Below are 19328 nucleotides of genomic sequence, written 5' to 3'. Positions count from 1 at the left end.
TCTTATATATATATATATTAAATTCATGCATATAAGAAGTATTTAACATTTAATTAAACGTCCAGCGCTTAATTAGTTCAGGCACATGTTTTCCGCAAGAGAAAAATAATTTGGTAAAATTTTGATTTTGCCTCGCAAAAATCTAATTTTTTTTTTAGGTATTATACCAAGAAAATATGCGAATTATCAAGGCGCGTTAACTAGAATAAATTATTAAGCTCATCCACTCATGCTCGACAGTCGCGGCAACAATTTGTATGTATTCAGATTCATTTCTTGCCATTGGACGGCGTAAGTACGATTGCGTTAAATGAGACCGAGTTTAGTTGAATAATATCAACGTCAGAACAGAGTTCATTGAAATGGCGATACTCGAAACAAAAACTTTCATTGGTTGTAAAAATTGTCAAGTGGGAATTTGAGAGGTCGTTTCGTCAGACAGACGCACAAACGCTCGAATTTCCACTTTCTTTTCTTCTTGTTCTATTCCTTGACCTCCGGCTGTAAATCGTACCAGCTGGTGATCGCCTTCGTAACATCGATCTCGCTTAATTTTATATGAACCTGTCCCATCACGTTACTTCCAGTCGAAAGCCAACCCTTTTGGGTACATACAGATATTTCTAGCATGCGGGTGTTCAAGTCACCCTGAGATACAACATATTCGAATTGTTCGTCGAACGTTGGGTTGCAATTATCCTTTATCACGGCTGTTTTGCGCTTTGTTTCCTTGTGTCGGTCTGGCAGAATATAGAGTTTCACGTACGGATCCGGTATATTGTGCGGATCATTTTGTGGAAGCGGGAGATTACTGCAACACGCAAATGAAGTAACGAATGGATACGAATTGAATTCATCAATAATAAATACTAGATCTGTCGATTCGCACTTACGCAATTTTGTGCACAACAACGACAAGCTTCTGCCTCTGCACGCTGTAACGCAGAGTCAATTGTATTCTGCCCAATTTGGCATCACCCAGAGAAGAGGTCACGCTTGGGTTTCTATGAATAAGATGTGATGAGATTTCAGAGACAGGAGCATTGGTGCTGAGTATCACGTCTTCTTCTATAGCTGCTGATTCTTCGGGCAATAGCGCCGCACCGGATCCAGTACTGCGAGGTTGACTGTTGACCGAATCTTTCGAAGGGTGTTTCTTAAGAGGACTGGGAGGTACTGTTAAGATATAGATAAATCGAGATTGAAACACAAATTTCGCGCACATATATCTCGGTCATATTAATGATGTCAAGTGTTTTGAAATATTATTTAAAAAAATCTAACTTGAAGTCGAGAAACTTTCCTAATAAGAATATTAATGCAATTCCACTTACCACTAGAAGATAATACGTTACTAATGTTGGACTCCTGACGTTCGATTCGTTTGTTCAATTGATTGATGTCGTGGTCGTCATCATCTTCCTCGGAAGTAGGCTCAGGTTCTGAATATTTCAAAATCTGTAACAATAAATTTGTTTTGATGAGAAAAATATTTAAAGCTATCGAAATGTGCGTGTGTCTATCTAATTGTATTCATGTTTATGTAAACTTTTTATAGCGCTTACACTCAATGACATTGACAGTACGAGTTTGCTGTCTGACTCGGCCATTTGCAAATCGAACGGTTGTTGGGTAATTTCGAGATTATTTTTCTCCAAAAGCGAGGAAAGATTGTAACTCATCTCCCCAACTATCGTGGCAGTTTTCTCATCGGTAATCTACGGAACAGCGCTGTTAAATAACGAGATAAGTCAAATAATAAGATGATTCTCATATTATACATTATGTGAAAACAAACTTTTATAAATAAAACTCCAGTTTCAGGACTGCTAACTAAGAAAGTGAATCCTCGTTCCCACACTGGATCACAGGAACGCGGTACGGTGGCCGTTCTTTCTTTATTTCCTCCGACGCTCGCCTCCAGATAGACATCGGGTTGTTTATTTCCTCGAACATACTACGCGCATAACACAATGTTAGTGTCGTTCTGTTAACAATATCGCTTGCATTCGCGTTTTTACGTAACTTTAACTGACGTACCGGCAAATTTTTAGCAGAATCGACGTAGAGTATGAGAAGAGCCGTGCTCATCGATGTAACTCTAAGTTCTTGAGTTTCTATTAAAGCCTGCATAAAAAATTAAATAATTATACGTACGGTTGTTAACAGAAGTGCACACACACACACATATTTTTTTCTTACTTACAGCTCTCAAATCAGCGGGATCTTTTGAGAGTTGCAGCCATGTCAATCGCAAATGAAGCATACCATGCTTTGCCTCCTCCAAAGAGACCCACTGCAAAATAAAAGATAATTATAGTAAATTGATTAAAATCGAACAAATTCTTACGTTCTCAAATACATTTCGTACTCACTGTATCGATTGTGCCCTTTTTTTTCACCCGGTTAACTTCGATGGTAGCTCTGTCGCGCGCAATAAAATAAAAAACCAGTTTCAAAAATAGTTTTCCTCACTAAATCTTAAAAAATGAGTAAATTTATTCAAGAGCTTCAAATGTATGCATTTAGTGATGATGATGACAGCAGGATGATTGCTGAATTTATATGCAAATAATCATATCCGTAATACGGTTGTAAAGCTTCCATGCAGCAATAATGCGATTAAAGTTTTTATACATAGATTAAAGTTTTTAAAAAAGAGTTTTAAATAGAGTGCGATATAAAAAAAATCGCTTTTGGAACACATTATGTATATATGTTTAAAAAACATGCAACATTCCACAGCATTACACTTTATTGCGTAGAGAAAAAACCAGACATTTCACCGTTTAATCAATTTAAGAGTAATGTGGTGACAACAAATCTTTCATTTTTTTTTTTTTTTTTAACGTTTTCTCGAATATCTTTCAAACATCATGCATCACAGATATGCAATTGCTTATGTTTCAAATGTGCTGCTGTTACTTCACAGAAGTAATAAGATAAAAAAATACAGCCTTGAAGCACAATCTACAATAATAAACGACAAAGTATATAAAAATCCGCGTACTACTTTATATTCTATACAAGTCTTTGTTCGAAATGCATTATCGATCTGTTCTGGAATTTTAATACTGTGAACTGGTTTTATATTCAGCAATACCTGCCAAGTGGGTCATCTTGACCAGCGTTGTCTTTGTCAAAGAGTTGGGTAACCACCGTGTTGTGGGCTCCCAAGCCCTCTTCCACTACAAACTGTCACCATATAATCTATTTTAGTTGATTTTCTTATTAAAAGACGTCACCTAATCACTCCGAATAAATTAATTAATAAAAACAACCAAACCATCAAAAAGGAAATAGTTGTGTTACAAAAATTATTGAAAAAAAAAACGGCATAAGATTAAAAGTGAATTTGAATTATTCTACGTATTAATACGATTATTGAATATAGTGCAATTTACACATGTTTTATTAATATATATTATATATACATAAACTGATATTTTGTATATATATATATATATATATATATACAAAATTGGTGACAAGAAATATACAAAATTAGAAATATTCGTGCAGCACGCTATCTTTTTGTTTGTCAAGCTAATCATATCTGCAAGGCAGTAAAAGAAATTTGTTCAAAAACAGTTATAGATCTAAGTGATTATTAACTTAATTGCACGTAACACACACATTACACAAATATTACGAGCTAAAACATGCCCGAACAAGTGTAACACCGAAAGCTTTAACATTAATACATAGTTGTTAGTGACGCACAAGAGCACGTTGTGCAAATCATAATGTTACTACCTGCCAAGGAAATCATCACATACACCTGGGACATTTGGATCCCAATCCCAAAGTGATACCACAGCTTCTTGCATATTGCATGAAGTGATCATAGCCTGTGTGCCAATATCATATTGTATATACCAAATATAAATGTGAAATATACTATCTCTTTTAATATGGCATTTATAACGCGTATGTTTTCTCGAGAGTATGTCTGTCTCTCGCGTTTTCGCTTACTTCGTTGTGACGCTATACATATGTATAAGTGTGCTATCAAATGAATCTTGAGAAAACGAAGATATACACATGTGAAAACTTAACTGTTTACGATATATGCAGAATCTGAAACAATGACTGCGATATATGTTGTCACAAAAAGAATAAATCAATTCAACTTCGTAACACGACGATTTTACGTTAATCACAAAGCAAATAAAAGAAAATCAATGCGAAAAAGAAATCGGTAAAACGAAATAAAACCCAACGTGCATTCAACTTTGTACCAAATATAATTAGAACACCAATTATAAACGTCGTTACACACCAGCATGACATCATGCGACAGAAGCTTCTCCACAGATTGACAGGACACAAGTCGAACGAACTTTTAATAAATAATTTTCCAAACGAATTATATATACATTTTGCAACAAAAAAAATAGCAGAAAAAGATATGTAAAAAGAAAATTATTAGCAAGATAATACCGTACATGGTTTTATGAGATCTTTTGAAATATAAGTTTGTTTTTTTCTTCGTGATCGAAAGTTATGTGAACGTGAATAATGAAAAAAAAAAAAAAAAATTAAATAAACGTAATGTTGTATATAAAATTGTACCTTCCAAGTTTTTCGTCGCCCTTAGTGTCGTCATAGTCCCACAGCAACACGGTCACTTGTTGTGCGAGGGCTGAGGTCACGGCACACTATAGTCCCACATAATATATAGCAAATCACATACACACATACATACCAACATAATATGGAATTAAATTAGATTAACAAATCGATTAAAAATGTGTATTTTGTATTGACAGTTCGAAAAAAAGAGCAAGACATTAACCAGTAGCAGAGAAATAGGAGATGTAATCGTAGAAATCGTTTTAAAAATATTCATAACTAGAAATTATGTGAATTGTATTAAGCAGATGATATCTGCAGCCACAGCTGAACAATTATTATTCGTCCATTTGATGAGAGTGTAAATGTAATGCAAGGGAGAAATATGTAAAACTAATGTATTAGTGTACAGAAAAAATTTGTATCGTCAACTCGAACAGATCGAGATGACAATGTATGGAAAAGATGCTTTCTAAATTGTGTGCTGGAATATTTTCTCTTACCACACAGAAGACCTTGTATCTTGTATAGATTTTTTTAAAGTGTGTTTATAAATTTATTTAGGTTGCGTTGAAGCACATGCATTAAACGTTTGTTAACATTTCGCGCTCAACTAAGTGCGTAGCACATACCTCACACCAGAAATCCCATTTTGGATTAACGGTATTGTCAATTGTCTTCGTTCTGAATTCTTGGGCGCCGACATTTATAATGGCGTACGGATCGGACTTTCCTTTACCCAACATTCCGATATCTTTCTTCATCAGATGCTTAGCTTCCACAACATGAATTCTCAAAACACCCTGGTATAAAAAAGATAAAATTATCTCATAAAGAACATGTATACAACGTGTCGTGTGCCGCGCACACAATGACTGTTTCTTTAAAAACTTACTTCGGGTTCGGGAAGTTTTAAAGTCTCCATTGGTACTTCCTCGCTTAACGGCACGATTATTTTGTTCGGTAATACAACGATGGCTGCTATTTGTTCGACGATTGTCTTCCTTAAAATTTCGCTGAAACAAAAGCGTCGTGTCTTGAGATAGTTTTTATTCATGTACTAGATGATAATATTAAGTAACGTAATTAGTTTAAAAAATAAAAAAATGACTTTAAACAAGAAATACATACTTGAATCCAGGTAAATCCAACACATCAGCCACTCCTACCAAGTTAAAGTTGATGCTAGGATTGTTCAAGTAGAATATCTGTACGCCTCCAATTAGTGGCATTACGGACAACATGGGTTTCATGACAACGCGCACCAAACCACGAATCTGAAATTGAACATTTTCACTTAACAATGCAAAAATATAATTTTGCATGTGTGGACGTGTGTTTGAAAATTGTTTTAATATATTTACTTGAAAATCCTTAATTCCACCTTTAATGTTCCCGACGAGGAAAGTAATATCACAGTCACCAGCGTACCTGCAATTTATTAAAAAAAAAAATAATCAATTTGTTCTAAACACTATACTCGCAAAAGAAGTAAACTACGTACATGACGTCGGCGTCTAAAATGATCTCATTTCTCGATGTATTTTTATCGTAAACTTTGATTCCATAAATTTTAGGCGGCTATAAAAAAAAAAAGTGTTTTACATCAATTTTTTATAAATTTAAAATATCACAAATTATATGTAAACGTAAAGAACGAAACTTACAATACGACCTAAGACTAAACGATCGAATTGAAAGCCCTTGATTTTATATTCCGTGAGCTTCTCAACAATCGATGGTTCTATAGTCTGTTTGCACAGTTGTCGAACGAACTGATTCATACTCGGCCACACTTTGTATAAAATCTGAAAATTACAAAAACCTGTGAAAACTAATTTGTAACATACACTTTTCTGCAACTTAAAAAGAAAAAAAACTATATTATATAACGAGAATATAAATTTTTACAACACATTAAAATATCACACACGTACTCTGTTCAGCCACTCGGCTCTGTCGAAATCAGGAAAGTACACCCACGAGGGTAATTCGTCTATTCGACTGACGATTAATTCCTTTTCTTTGACCAGTACACTGGCCTGTGCTGTGATCGTTCTCAGCTCGTTGTCCTTTTTTCGTTCCGACTTCCACACAGAAAACGCGATCGGTGCGATCAGCCAGGCTATGCTCAGATTGAAGTATCCCCATCCCCAGATGAAACCGGCCGCTGTTAATTTCATTAGGAACGACATTGTCAGCGAAGTAACGTTCATGTACGGCCACGTGTTTGGAAGTTTGGAAACTTTGTTAGAAGTGTTACTTTCCGCTTCGCCTTCCATTGTTGTTAATTTTCAGTTTTCTTTTATCGGACGTTTTTGTTATCGCAAATATCTCTCGGATTTTTCTGCAAACAGAGAAATAACATATTTATTTTTTTATCGCAAAAAATATTATTACCTCGCCAAATAATTATACACGTTGCGCAAAACACAGTCAATAATTTAACATCGCTTCATCTTTATAACACGCACCTAGTGTAACGTAATGATTGCGTAAAAATTGCAACGAGTTGTTAAAGTTGATCGACATGAGAAACAAATTCTCTTGTAATCGCTCGTTTCTTTTTTTAATCTCTGACCGAAGGAGTTGAATCATTCTTTGCGGTTCACGCTACAATAGCACGTTGTGCGGAGAAAACGACAACATGATTCATAAGCGATAACGCGACATTTTTAAAAAGTTTTAATGGCCGAGTCGAGACAGCTTTCGTCGCAGAAATCGATTGTTTGAACACGCGTGTAAAATCTGTGTGTCCAAAGATATCGTTTCTCAATCAACATTTCTCGTGAAACGCACATTCGCCGAAATCTAAATAACATAGCGGAGAAGTGTGCAAATTTCAGATACGTACACAGCATTGTATATTTTACCGAAGGTATGTTTTCGAAGCGATTTCGCGGACCAAAATCAGAACGTGAAATTGGAGCACATCGAATATCAAATCTGATGAATTCCAAAAATAAATGAAGAAGAAACTCGCCACATCGAACTCGTTCTTGTAACCCCATGTTACAACACTGTTCAATCTATTAATAAACGTTAAGACAAATCTAATTGGGAGCAGAGAGATATCGTCTGTTTACAAAAATATTTAACAAACACTGTGTCTTTCCACGTTTATTATCTCGTTAATTTCTCATATATAAATTTTTTTTATTTACAAAAATATAAAAAACTACAATTAGAAATGTAATAAAAAATATAGTTAATATGCTACTGTAAATTAATCGTTCGATAAATATTGTTTGCACAAGCTCTTTATGACGCTTCAAAAAAAAGTAGTTAAATCTTTTTAAACGTTCGTAAAAATTTTTACCAACTCTTTAAAGGTGACTTAGAGTCGTACCAGGAGGAAGCCACATAAGTAATTCTCGCATACCAAAGTGGTTAGCTCTATTACAAGATCGGAGATTCGCCCTTGAAAACAGATTCGCCTTCTCTCTCTCTCTCTCTCTCTCTCTCTCTCTCTCTCTCTCTCTCTCTCTCTCTCTCTCTTAAAGCTGACGTGGTGATGACTTTTGCATAAAATAGCGTTGTAAAAAAGATAAAAAAAAAAAGAACATTCTCGCTGCGACTAGACTAGAAAAAGCTTAATATGCAAATTTATGCAAATATTAATGAGAATAACAAGTGAATTAAATTCATTGCTGAAAATTATCCAAGACGCACAATTACAATAGCTGATCTATATCGCGATTAATAATTCGTACTCTGTGATACACCAATTTATTAAATCGCTCCAGATTCGAGCCGTGAATTTTCCTCTCAAGGAAGGGCGACACCCCGTTTATTTCGATCGAGTGCAAAATCCAGCACACGTCAATACGTCGTGTTGCCGTCAAAATTCGTTTCGAAAAAAAACAAAAGAAAAAATGCGATTGCGATCCGCAAAAGTGTCTATACGAGCAATGCGCACGCGACAATGGCACAACAAGCATGCGGTCGTTACGTTCGTTAGAAGCAATTGAGGCAATAAAGTCGCTTACACTTGAAATCGGACAACATCGGCATGTGCGTATTCTGTTGTTTTTTTTTTTTTAGCGATGACAGCGAACCAAACACACGCGCGATCGTAATGACTACTGCTGCCACAGCCTGATACCAACAGCTGTGGCGCGACAGATGCGGAGAGTCGCGTGACGTTTCGCGCGCGCACGCGCAATAATCGCCGCGGCCATGTTTCGCGTGAACTTCGAATCGTTTTTAAAGATCTGCGTGTCTACTCTCTCCGAGAAATTTGATTGAAGTAATATGTACGTATAGAACTTGAATCGTGGAAAACAAAACTTGCATGAAAATTTGAAGTTATCGAAGTGAAACCTTTTTTGTTCTTGAACTTGATTAAGTTTTTTAGATCGCAGGTCTTTGCTGCGTATAAACTTGTGTTCTTTTTTAAGGCCAATATTCACAGTCGAATCTTATATTTAAGAACATCTCGAGTTCTCATCTTAGTGACAGCCAATGAGACGGTCCCATATCTTAGAACGATCTTAAATATAAGGTCAGATTATAGATTGACTAGTGTTTGTTTTTGTTTTTTTTTTTCAGTTCAGGGATAATCGGTGCGAACGCGCTCGCAGGTCGTAAGGTGCTGCCATCGCGCGATACCGTCGCGACATATCTCGCATGAGGGCTGAATTCAATCGAGTTGAATTCGTCGGGTCGGACCGACCGACGTCATCCGGAAAGACGAGGATACATGCTCGTTGGTCGCGTGTGCGAGCGATTGCACGTCAAGCCTGTCGGAGAGGAGCGGCGCCTTGAAAACAAGCCGCGTTAGAAAATTGCGTTCAGTAGCGAGGCGCGCTTCGCGCCGGTTGGACGAGTTGACGTTTCGACTGTCTTGAACGTGCGGGAACGAAAACATACGTTTGTTTCTCGACGCGACAAGGTAATGCACACGCATATTTCTCTCTTCTCCGCGGAAGAGTAAAACGACGAGAATTGATTGATCACGGACCGGGTGTATATACAAACAGCCGCGGGTTCAACATGTCCATGAAGGTGAGTTGTTGGTGGCGAAAAAAAATTGACGGATATATATCTACACTTTGTCTGTCGTGTTTCTTCTTCGAATTTTATCGATGCCGCACCGTTTTCGGGTCAAGCAGCTCTCGGCGAATACAATGGAATTGATGCTTGTTTGTTTTTTGTTTTTCTTTTTCTTTTTTTTTTTTTAGGTTACTTTAAGTTGAAAAAACACATTTGTTTAGATTTACGCGAACAAATTCCAGTGAGATAAATTTTATGTGTCGTAAGTTGTTGCGAGAATAGTTGACAAAAAAAAAAAACACGAAGAACGTGTTCTTTTTCTCTCGAGAGAGAAAAAGAGAGAGAGAGAGCCTCAACTTGTTTGAGATTGACCCGTGACACTTATATTATTTTCATTATCTCTCATTGTGTCATTGTGACGTTGAACGTGATTTGCGTATTAGACGAGCAAAATAAAAAAAAAAAATATTCTAGACAGATATCCAGAGCGGTAGATATACCGTACGATTATGTATCTTATCGTTTATATAGAGCGCATTTTATTTTCCGCCTGTCGGGGCGGTGAATTGTGCGCGCACACCTGCGAGCGCCGATTAAAAACGAAAGGTGAAGTCTTACCGCCGCGCCGCACGAGGCGCCGTTTAATCACTGCTGTGTGTATGTATGTGTGTATGTGTGTGTCAGATATTTTTTTTCAGCAGAAAGCTGACCGCAAAACGTCAACGTTTCAGCTCGCTTTAACTTTTTAATAATAATAATTGAAACACATAACTTTGTATATATTGTACAAATAGTTTATTGCCCCCGTCTCTGAGCGAGATATTGAAATTTTTAATCGTCCGTGAGTGCGCAATTGATGATTGACAAAAAACTCCAAAGCTTGATTGAATAAATATCGACTGATGTTAAATTCGTGACACACTTTACAATATCGAGCGCTGTAAAAAGTTCGCTCTCGTAACCGGTCTCGTCGACGTTGGCGAGTGATTTTGAACAGCCGTGCGAGAGAGTGTGTTTTTTCTTAAAATTTCTCACAGTCTCTATATATAATCTGCACGCTGTTGCGCAACATTCTCGAACGTCGTAATAAATTCGCAATCGACATTCGCGTACACATTCGAAAGCGAGAATGTAACTTGTAACAAGCATTAGAACGCAGTCTCGTCCTCTCCTCCGCAGACTCCGCGCTCGGTAAACAACCAATCAAATGCGCGACCCTTTTTTTTTTTTACAGCGCGATGCCGCGATGTTTATCGTGCGGAAGCGACCAATGAAACGCCCGCCCTTTTATTCGGCGCTTACGTCACGTGTCACACGTGCGAGACACCATCATTGCCTTCTGTATATACAAACACATGATGTAACATAGGAAAGAGAGAGAGAGAGAGAGAGAGAAAATGATGATGATGATGATGATGATGATGGACGCGCTGAAATCCTGGCGGTAAAATTTTTCCGCGCCATTGAGCGCGCGCAACCCAACGGTAACCCGCGTTTCTGTTGCAATTTTACGTTTGCGATCCGTGACGCGCGTCCGGAATCGGCGAATCGGCGAAACTAACGGATTAGACCAAAGTTACAGATATCGCGCGATCCACAGACCCATTTTCCACCTTCGAGTGTAGAATTCCTCGAAATGCGTTTCGGGACCGAGAGTTCCCGTTAGGAAACATAACATTCGCAAGAGCACCACTTGTTGTGGAGAAGGTACATGCACAACGTATATACATATATGTTCGTCGAGATATCGTTTTGATCGTTGCATCGATGTTGCATGTGATCTTTTGTGTCTTTTTACACGCCAGAAAGAAAGCAAGTACGACAATAAGATATCTGTCTCGAACGCTTCTCGCATTCGTGTACGTGTCTTTCGCTTCTCATTTTTCGTCTTACCGGCGAAAAAAAAAAAAAAAAAAGAATCTCTTCCATTAACATGTCAATAACACTCGATTGTTCTCTCGTTCGTTTCAGAAAGAATCGCCTTGGGACGTGGAACTGCACTTGGCGGCGGCACGCGGGGACGCCAAACGTCTGCGTATTTTATTGGACTCCGGACGCGTCCACGTCGATTGCAAAGACAAGGTCAGAGAGAAGAATAATTCGTCATTACGAGAGAATCGAGAGAGTATAATTCGCCGACGAAACAACGCGCGCGTTACGCACGATCGGAAAATGGAATAGCAACGGTCTCTATTGAAGTTACACACACGTGAAAACGTTTGTTTCCTCAGCGAGAACGAACGATAACGTTGCCTCTCTTCCGAAACGTCCATACAAACGTCGCAGCGAATCGATTAATTTTACGATCGTATCGTGTTTTACTGTCGGAGATAAAAAAAAAAAACCAAACGAGAGAAGTCGCCTCGTGATATATAAAAAAAACGACGATTTCGCAGCAAAAATGATGATTTACCGGGCAATTTTCTCTTCTCGCGGCTCGGTCGGTTCATTATGCAAACGACGAGGAAGAAGCGAGCGAGAAACGCTTTATGTGTACGCGCTTCTCTCTCGAAAGTGGTTTATTAGATCACACGCGGACACACTAATCGTGCCACTTTTCGGTTTGCACGAGCGTTTTGCACGTCATATTTTCGCGAGCTCATTCGTATGGAATCGTGTCGGTTGTCAAGATCGGATCGAATGGCGGATCTCGTTCGGTGGACGAGCGCGGCTCCGGAATGCTCCGGCGATTCTTTTTTCTCCGTGTTTAAAAAAAATAAAAAATCGAAGCTTCTCACGTGTTTTGTCCGTTTGAGAAAATAACAAAGAAAATCTGAGATTTTCTTTTTTATTTTTGTTCCTTTTTACACACACAAATTATCGCTTTGGTGATATGATAGATTTTATCGCTGTCGCGCGCAACTCTGACTCACCTCTGTGTTACACACTTAGGACACTTAGCGTATCTTAATGACTTGGTGAGAAACAATTAGAAAACACACGGCATACATTTTGTCCGGGTAACGCCGTTCATCGACGTCAGGCGAGTTCCGCGGCGAATTAAATTGTTTGTGGAGCAAATTTGCTTTTGCAAATCGGTGACGTTGTTTGTTTGTTTATTTATTTATTTATTCTTTTCAGGACGGCACGACGCCTTTGATATTGGCCGCAGCTGGTGGTCACCTCGACGCTGTGACCGAGCTGTTGCATCAGGGAGCGGATCCTAATGCCAAGAGACTGGTGAGTTCTTGTTCTATGACGGCTGAGAAAAAACATTCTCGTAAAAGCAGCCAGCTGTAAATATTTGTAAATAATAGTGTGTGGAATTTCTGTTCTCTTACATATGTAAAACACTGCTGTTCGTGAAACCTGCCTGCAATTAAATGCTCTGAAAGAGAGAAAGAGAGAGAGAGTGGGAAAGATAGAAAGAGAGAGAGAGAGAGAGAGAGAGAGAGAGAGAGAGAGAGAGAGAGAAGCAGTTGTTTATAACTGAGACTAACGAACACTATCGGCTGATTTATCTATCAAACAACTTATCTCTTCTTAAGATTGTACAGGATGATCGTTCGATGATACACCTGATATTTTTCAACAATTCCGTTTCTTTTTTATACGCAAAAAGTGATCACATTATTTACACAAACGAACACACGCCCGTACTTTAATTCACGGTTGGTTGTTCAACAAGACCTTCGAGATCTCTTAACTGAATGAAACTCGCGAGTGTGAGCGCGCATCTTATTTAGAAATCCTCTTTATAAATAAAACTTGTTTCAAAAGTGTCGCGCTGCTTCGAAATAGAATCTGTAAAACTTCCTGGTCTCCTTCTTCTAACGCAGTGCGTATTTTTAAAGCACGAACTTCGACGAGAGACATAAAAAGCAAGTCGTCGAGAACGGCAAAGGCATCAGCTGCCGGATTCATTCCTGTTTTAAGTGCCTCGTCGTGGATTTATCGTCGAGCCCACGCCTCGTTCTCTCTTCCTCGTCGATGTCTCGTGCCGTCCAAGAGCGCGGCATTGTATGTAAATTGGTGACGAGATTGGCGGCGTTTAACGAACCGACGTTACGTCGTGTAGTTCAGGAAATAAAAGAGAAGTGTAACTCATAAAGAAGAAAAGAAAAAAAAAAGAAGCCTCGAGAAATGAAGTTCAATTGTATTTTATAATAATGTTTTTTTTTTTTTTTTTTATCTTATAAAGTCGTAAACATTTTTATCGCGTACATATCACCGCACTGATTGTCAGTTGCGTAGCGGATAGGATTACTCGAAAACGAGAAAAACGCGATCGTATATAGAAATGTAGTCAACGATCAAAGTTGATCGCATCATTTGCGTTCCTCTTCTGAGATTGACCATAAGCGGTGACAACGTCATCGCGCTCTCGTCGGAGAATTACGCAAACGTTCGTTAAAAACCCGTTAAACGCGTTTGTTCTCTTTTACGCAATCACAACTGGGATCAAGATTTAGGGATTATCTTCATCGACGATCGTCTCTGGCACGCAAACACGGTCTTTTCTAAATTAACATTTCTCGAGGCCTCATTGCACGCGCGTTCATTACATCCCGTTTCTAGTTTTTCAATTCACGTTAATGCACGTGTCAACAATTTGTTAATAAATTTTAAGAAAAACTCTTAAACTCTTTCTAAAGAAAATAAACTTTTTACAGATCGGGGAGAAGCAGAGAGAAAGAGAGAGAGATAATGATTAATATAAAAGGTCGAGAGACATCAGGACTCTCCGAAATCGCAGGAAATATCTCGAAACTTCTCGACGGTTGTTCGTTCGCGTGGCGAAACTACCAGTTTTTTTTTTTTTTTTTTTCAGCGATGACCCGGAAACATTTATAACGCGGACGATTTGCAGTATAAATATCGCGACGACGTGAGAAACGCAGAAAGAGAATCAAACGAGAATAATCCAAGGTTGTGCCTAAGTGAAGCAATAACACACTTGAGTTTGTGCTACAACACAACCACTCTCGCGCGCGCGCGCGCGTGCACGAAGTTTGCGTGATTCTAAATATTTCCTCTTAATAGCGGAACGCCTGCGCGCAAAACATGCAACTAGCATGGTAAACGTGAGTTGAGAAAATTATCGCTGACACTGTCTCTGTAATCTGTCTGTGTTTTCCGCGCCGCCGTATCGAGATGATTACGTCTCCCCGAGCAAAAAGTCCGCTCGTTCATAATACCATTCGTTTTATTAATAACAAATAATCAGCGGATAGTTTTTGCGTTTTTCTTCTCTTCTTTTACAAATTGGATTCTCACTTGAGCGAGGTGTATACATATTTTTATCGTTTTTTTTACTAGGATTTCCACTCAAGCAAGAAGCAAACTCTGTTTCGCTGCTTTTTTATTTTTAACACTTGTTCCTCCGTATTTTGCACTTTGCTGTTTCAGAGAACGGTGTGTTATCACAGTCTTATGACAAGTATTTTGCGTGGTCTGCAAATTTGTCTTTTTTTGCGACTTTTTGATTTTTCCAAATGCGAGAGAATTATCGTCGATAGAAATTTAAAAGAATAATGAGTTTTTACATTGTCTATAAATTCCACACACGCGACTATTGATCGTCTAAAAATGGACGATACTCGCGCGGGTGAATGACACCTATCGGGTCACACACGACAGAGTCTCCGATCACTCGCAGATCTTAGATAATTTCGAAGCGCAATGTTCGCTCTCGTTGAACAAAATGATGTAATCGTTTGCGCAAAATTATTTTACATCGTCTTTATGAATTAATCATCAGTCATTTTTTTCCGTTTGTTGCTAAACTTCGCACTTGAAGTATATAATTTGCATTCGGTTTCTCATTTCCAGAGACGTGTTGTGGTGTTCCGAGTAATTTCAGTTTGCACGACAAATACATTTGATCCGGACCGAGGGGATAGAGTTTTGCTCATTCTCGCACGACCGCATTGAGATACGGCGCGGAGTGGTGCCGGCGAGATGTCGTCGACCGCGAATTTTCATCGGCAAGATTTACCTGTCTAAACCGACAAGTTGATCGTCGCGTTATAGAATTTCTGCGGTGTATACCAGAAGGATAGAGCGCAAGAGAGAAAGAGAGAGAGAGAGATATTGTGCTATACAACGTCGTCCCCCGCTTTGTTCGCCACGCTTCACGGCACATGTAACTTCACGTCGCGCGCCGTTCGTTTCCAGATATTTTGCAAACAGAATAATCTGTCCGTTCGGACAATCAGATCGTACAACTGGAAACAAGTGGCGCGCGATACGTAAAAAGAGACTTCTTCAAAATTCTGATTTCTCTCAGTTTCTTTCTTTGTTTCCGACTTTGTCCATCCCGTTAGTCTTTTTACGACAGTGAAAGTCCCGTCCCGGCGTGAGGGACTACAGATGAAATGTACTTTAAACAAAATTTTTTTTTAGTATTCTCCTTTGCGCGTGTTTTGCGGCGATCCTTTGCGGCGATTGATTTGATTATCAAATTAGTTCGTACAGGAAAAAAACATCGAGCTTTCACCACGTTTGAAAAAGCAGTTCCGCGAAGCAATTTATTAACGTTCGCGGCTCTGTTACCGGTTCCGCTTCTCATTTTTAATTTACTTTTTCCCTCATTTGTAGGATGCGATCAAACACTCACCGACGTTCCGCAATTTATCTGGTTTTCGTGAAAGCTTTGTGTAACGCTAGATTTTCTAATTGCACCGCGTTGCAATTTAGATCTCGAAACTCGCGCGTCCGATCAACAAAAGTTTCGAGAATTTAATCATCACTCGATTTGCGATACACGTCATGTGATCGAGTCACGCGAGACGGTTACCCTGAAATGGTGAAGGTCTCGTGTTCACACACTTTCCCACGTGGAAATGTGTGAATTTCGTAGAAAAATCGATTAGAATTTCAAACTTCAGCAGTCGCACTTAACGGAGTTGTTAACAATTACAACTTGTTGAAAAAAAAAAATATCGGTGCGAGAAAAAATAACGTTGAAGTGTGTTTCGTTTTATTTGCAGACCGGGACAACGGCGTTGTTTTTTGCCGCTCAGGGCGGATACATGGACATCGCGAGTCTGCTTCTGGAGCACGGCGCGATTGTGGACTCGTGCAGCATAGTAAGTGAGGAGAGCGAAGAGAATGCTCTCTGCAGGAAGCATCTTTAGTGCTTTAGCGTGTAACGATATCTCGCCGCTCTTTTAATGCCGCGCCTAAACGTGTGTGTATTCCACGTGGATTTCAGGACGGCGGCACGCCGCTCTTCGTCGCATGCCAGTACGGTCATCTGGACGTTGTGGAGGGTTTGATAGAGAGAGGCGCAAGCCCGAACGCTCACATGAAAGTAAGAGAACTCGCTTTGACAGCACGACTTACGACTTACGACTTAAACAAGTGACATTTATATACACTCAGAGATAGGTTTTATCAGCGGTATTTATTTCTGTTACTTTTCACTTTGTTAAACTTTTTTTCTTTTAACGCACGTTACTGTGTGTTTGAGACAACGGGGACGCGACGTTAGCGAGAGAAAGTAAAAAAAGAAACCATTTGCGACTTATTCAGGACGGCGCTACGGCGTTGTTTATCGCCGCCCAAAACGGTCACCTTCGCATTCTGGAGGTTCTGCTGGAGCACGGGGCGAAGACGGACGCGGCAAGAACGGACGGCGCCACGCCGCTGTGGATTGCGTCGCAAATGGGCCACGATCACATTGTCAGGAGGCTTCTGAAAGCCGGTGCGAAGGTCGATGCCACCAGACACGTGAGTGTCGACATTTGTTCTTTTTACAAAGTAAAAAGTAAAGTACCGAGCTCTTTTGTATCCGCACGCACGAGCGTTGACTCTCTCATCATCATTTCGCAGGACGGCGCGACTCCGCTTTTCAAAGCCGCCCACAAAGGTCACACCGCTGTCATCGGCGAGCTGCTCAAATATCGTCCTTCGCTCGGCGTGCTTCCGGTAAGCGACTATTATCGCGAGTGTCAGAAGGAACAAGATTAACGACGCAATTTCGCGAGACTAATAAGCGTGTCTGGCCGAGAATAATAATTTCTATCTGAAGCAATAGTTCCAGTTTAAGATATTTATAACACGCGATTGTATGTAATCCGACGAAAAATTTTACAGACAGAATTAAAAATACAAGAACACTGGCGAAACGCGAGCGAATTGTGTTGTCGACTTCGTTCAGCGGAACGCAAGGAGTTGCACAAACGGTGGCATTTTTTACTTGTCGAAAGTTTCTACCGATGAGAAGCGCTTGAAATTGTTTTCAGCAAAAAAAAAAAAAAAATCCGCAAGAAGTTGCAACAACAGCTCATATTCTGCTGAACGCGGTTATTATATGCAATATTTAGTGCGTGGTGCGTCATTGTTATGCGCACCAGAACCGACTGAAGCTTAGCTTGACGATTTCAGAACGGCGAAAGTGCACTGCACGCGGCAGCCTTGACGGGACACATGACAGTAGCGAGGCAACTTGTGGGAGCGGGAGCTGATCCTTTGCTCGTAAATCAGGAGGGCATCACGCCGCTTCAGCTGGCTGTCAGACACTCGCAGACTCAGGTTGCCAATTATCTGAAGGATAAAGTGAGAGTGCGAACCGCGTCCTGTTAGCGATATAAAATCTGTTCCACACATTTTACCATTAGCATATCGAGAATCTCGAGATCAACGAGTCCAGCTCAAATATCGCGGCATTTCTAAGCGAACGTGTACGAAGCTGCGCGGGAAAAATTAGTCTAGTCTCATTATCAGTGTCGAGAGAAGAAAGAGAGAAAACGAGAGCTCTCTCTTGTTATTTAGAGAAATATTATCTTGCGATGTTATGTTTGAGAGAAGTTATTTTGTTGTTTTTTTTTTTATAAAGAATAATATATAAATATGGCGAGTGTGTATATAATATTAATATTTATCCTCTTGTTACACTTGTAAAATCTTCTTCTATTGGCACTGAAAATAAGACTGGATTACTTTTCTTCTCGCATTCTGTTTTATATTACGTGAACGGTATTGACAATTATGCTAAAAACGACAGTGAAAGGATATTAAATAATTTCGCACAGTAATATACGGGAGGACACAAGTGAGTTGACGACCACAAGTGAGTTGTAAATCTTATGAACAGAAATCCGTCTTTACATGAGTAGTTAGGTCTGTTTGTTTTAATTGTTTTTTTCTTTTTTTTTAAATAATCATATGTACGTTTATTTTAAATATAGAAAGCAATATATATACATATATATATGTATTAAAAAATTATGTAAAAGTAACACATATAAGATGCAATTAAAACAAACAGATCCATTGTTACGTAGTGTATATAATTACAATTATATATACACCCATTCCGTTTCTGTTATAAATTCTGATAAAAAGTATTTTAATATACAGGTTTTTAAACTACTGTAAATACAAATATATGCCAGGACGTTTTGTAAGAACGTCTGAAAGTGATAAATTTATTCCTTTGTACTATAATTTGTAGTACATGTTACTATTGTTAAAACGAATGTGCATCACGAAATCTTCGACTAACTTAGTAATAATTTTGTGCAATGAATTAACATTTGTCAGTTTTTTCGCTTTATAATTATGAGAGAAAAGTACTATTCATTAAGTTATTAGGGCTGAAACGAGTTTAAAATAAGACTGACTGATTTGCCTTGAAATAAATAATTATATTGTGTGTGTATATATACAGGGTGTCCCAGAGTTGCCGTACAATCTCTCGTAGGCAGGTAGAAGGAGTAAAACTGAGTCGAAAAGTCCTGAACCATTTTTTTCTATTATTTATAATAAAGGAGTAATTATTGAGTAAATCAGGCCAATCAGCGCAGACCTTT

General features: G+C 38.9%; 2 protein-coding genes across 4 annotated transcripts; one reads left to right on the top strand and one right to left on the bottom strand.

Annotated features, from left to right (window-relative positions):
• Positions 1 to 12: 12 nt before the first annotated feature.
• LOC109857395 (extended synaptotagmin-2) lies at positions 13 to 8669 on the bottom strand. Of its 3 annotated transcripts, none has more exons than XM_020433659.1 (17): positions 8565 to 8669; positions 6513 to 6922; positions 6243 to 6383; positions 6080 to 6156; positions 5940 to 6006; positions 5707 to 5852; positions 5471 to 5591; positions 5208 to 5378; positions 4576 to 4661; positions 2376 to 2424; positions 2207 to 2296; positions 2041 to 2127; positions 1799 to 1957; positions 1566 to 1718; positions 1335 to 1458; positions 894 to 1176; positions 13 to 811 (listed from the first exon to the last, which is right to left on the bottom strand). In XM_020433659.1, the coding sequence occupies exons 2-17, from the start codon at positions 6855 to 6857 to the stop codon at positions 484 to 486; spliced, it is 2427 nt and encodes an 808-aa protein (XP_020289248.1). In that variant the 5' UTR covers positions 6858 to 6922; positions 8565 to 8669; the 3' UTR covers positions 13 to 483. The 3 variants fall into 3 exon arrangements, with proteins under 3 accessions (XP_020289248.1, XP_020289250.1, XP_020289249.1); XM_020433661.1 differs by lacking the exon at positions 8565 to 8669 and adding an exon at positions 7895 to 7913; XM_020433660.1 differs by lacking the exon at positions 8565 to 8669 and adding an exon at positions 7050 to 7150.
• A 619-nt stretch (positions 8670 to 9288) lies between these two features.
• Positions 9289 to 18706, top strand: LOC109857381 (ankyrin repeat domain-containing protein 29). Its single transcript, XM_020433615.1, has 8 exons — positions 9289 to 9582; positions 11542 to 11652; positions 12652 to 12750; positions 16503 to 16601; positions 16727 to 16825; positions 17047 to 17244; positions 17347 to 17442; positions 17902 to 18706. The coding sequence occupies exons 1-8, from the start codon at positions 9571 to 9573 to the stop codon at positions 18097 to 18099; spliced, it is 912 nt and encodes a 303-aa protein (XP_020289204.1). The 5' UTR covers positions 9289 to 9570; the 3' UTR covers positions 18100 to 18706.
• Positions 18707 to 19328: the final 622 nt, after the last annotated feature.

The sequence above is a fragment of the Pseudomyrmex gracilis genome, unplaced genomic scaffold (assembly GCF_002006095.1).
Source record: "Pseudomyrmex gracilis isolate BER0280 unplaced genomic scaffold, ASM200609v1 scaffold_156, whole genome shotgun sequence".
Classification (NCBI taxonomy): domain Eukaryota; kingdom Metazoa; phylum Arthropoda; class Insecta; order Hymenoptera; family Formicidae; genus Pseudomyrmex; species Pseudomyrmex gracilis.
The sequence above is the reverse complement of the archived record's forward strand: the minus strand, read 5'-3'. Positions and strand labels throughout refer to the sequence as shown.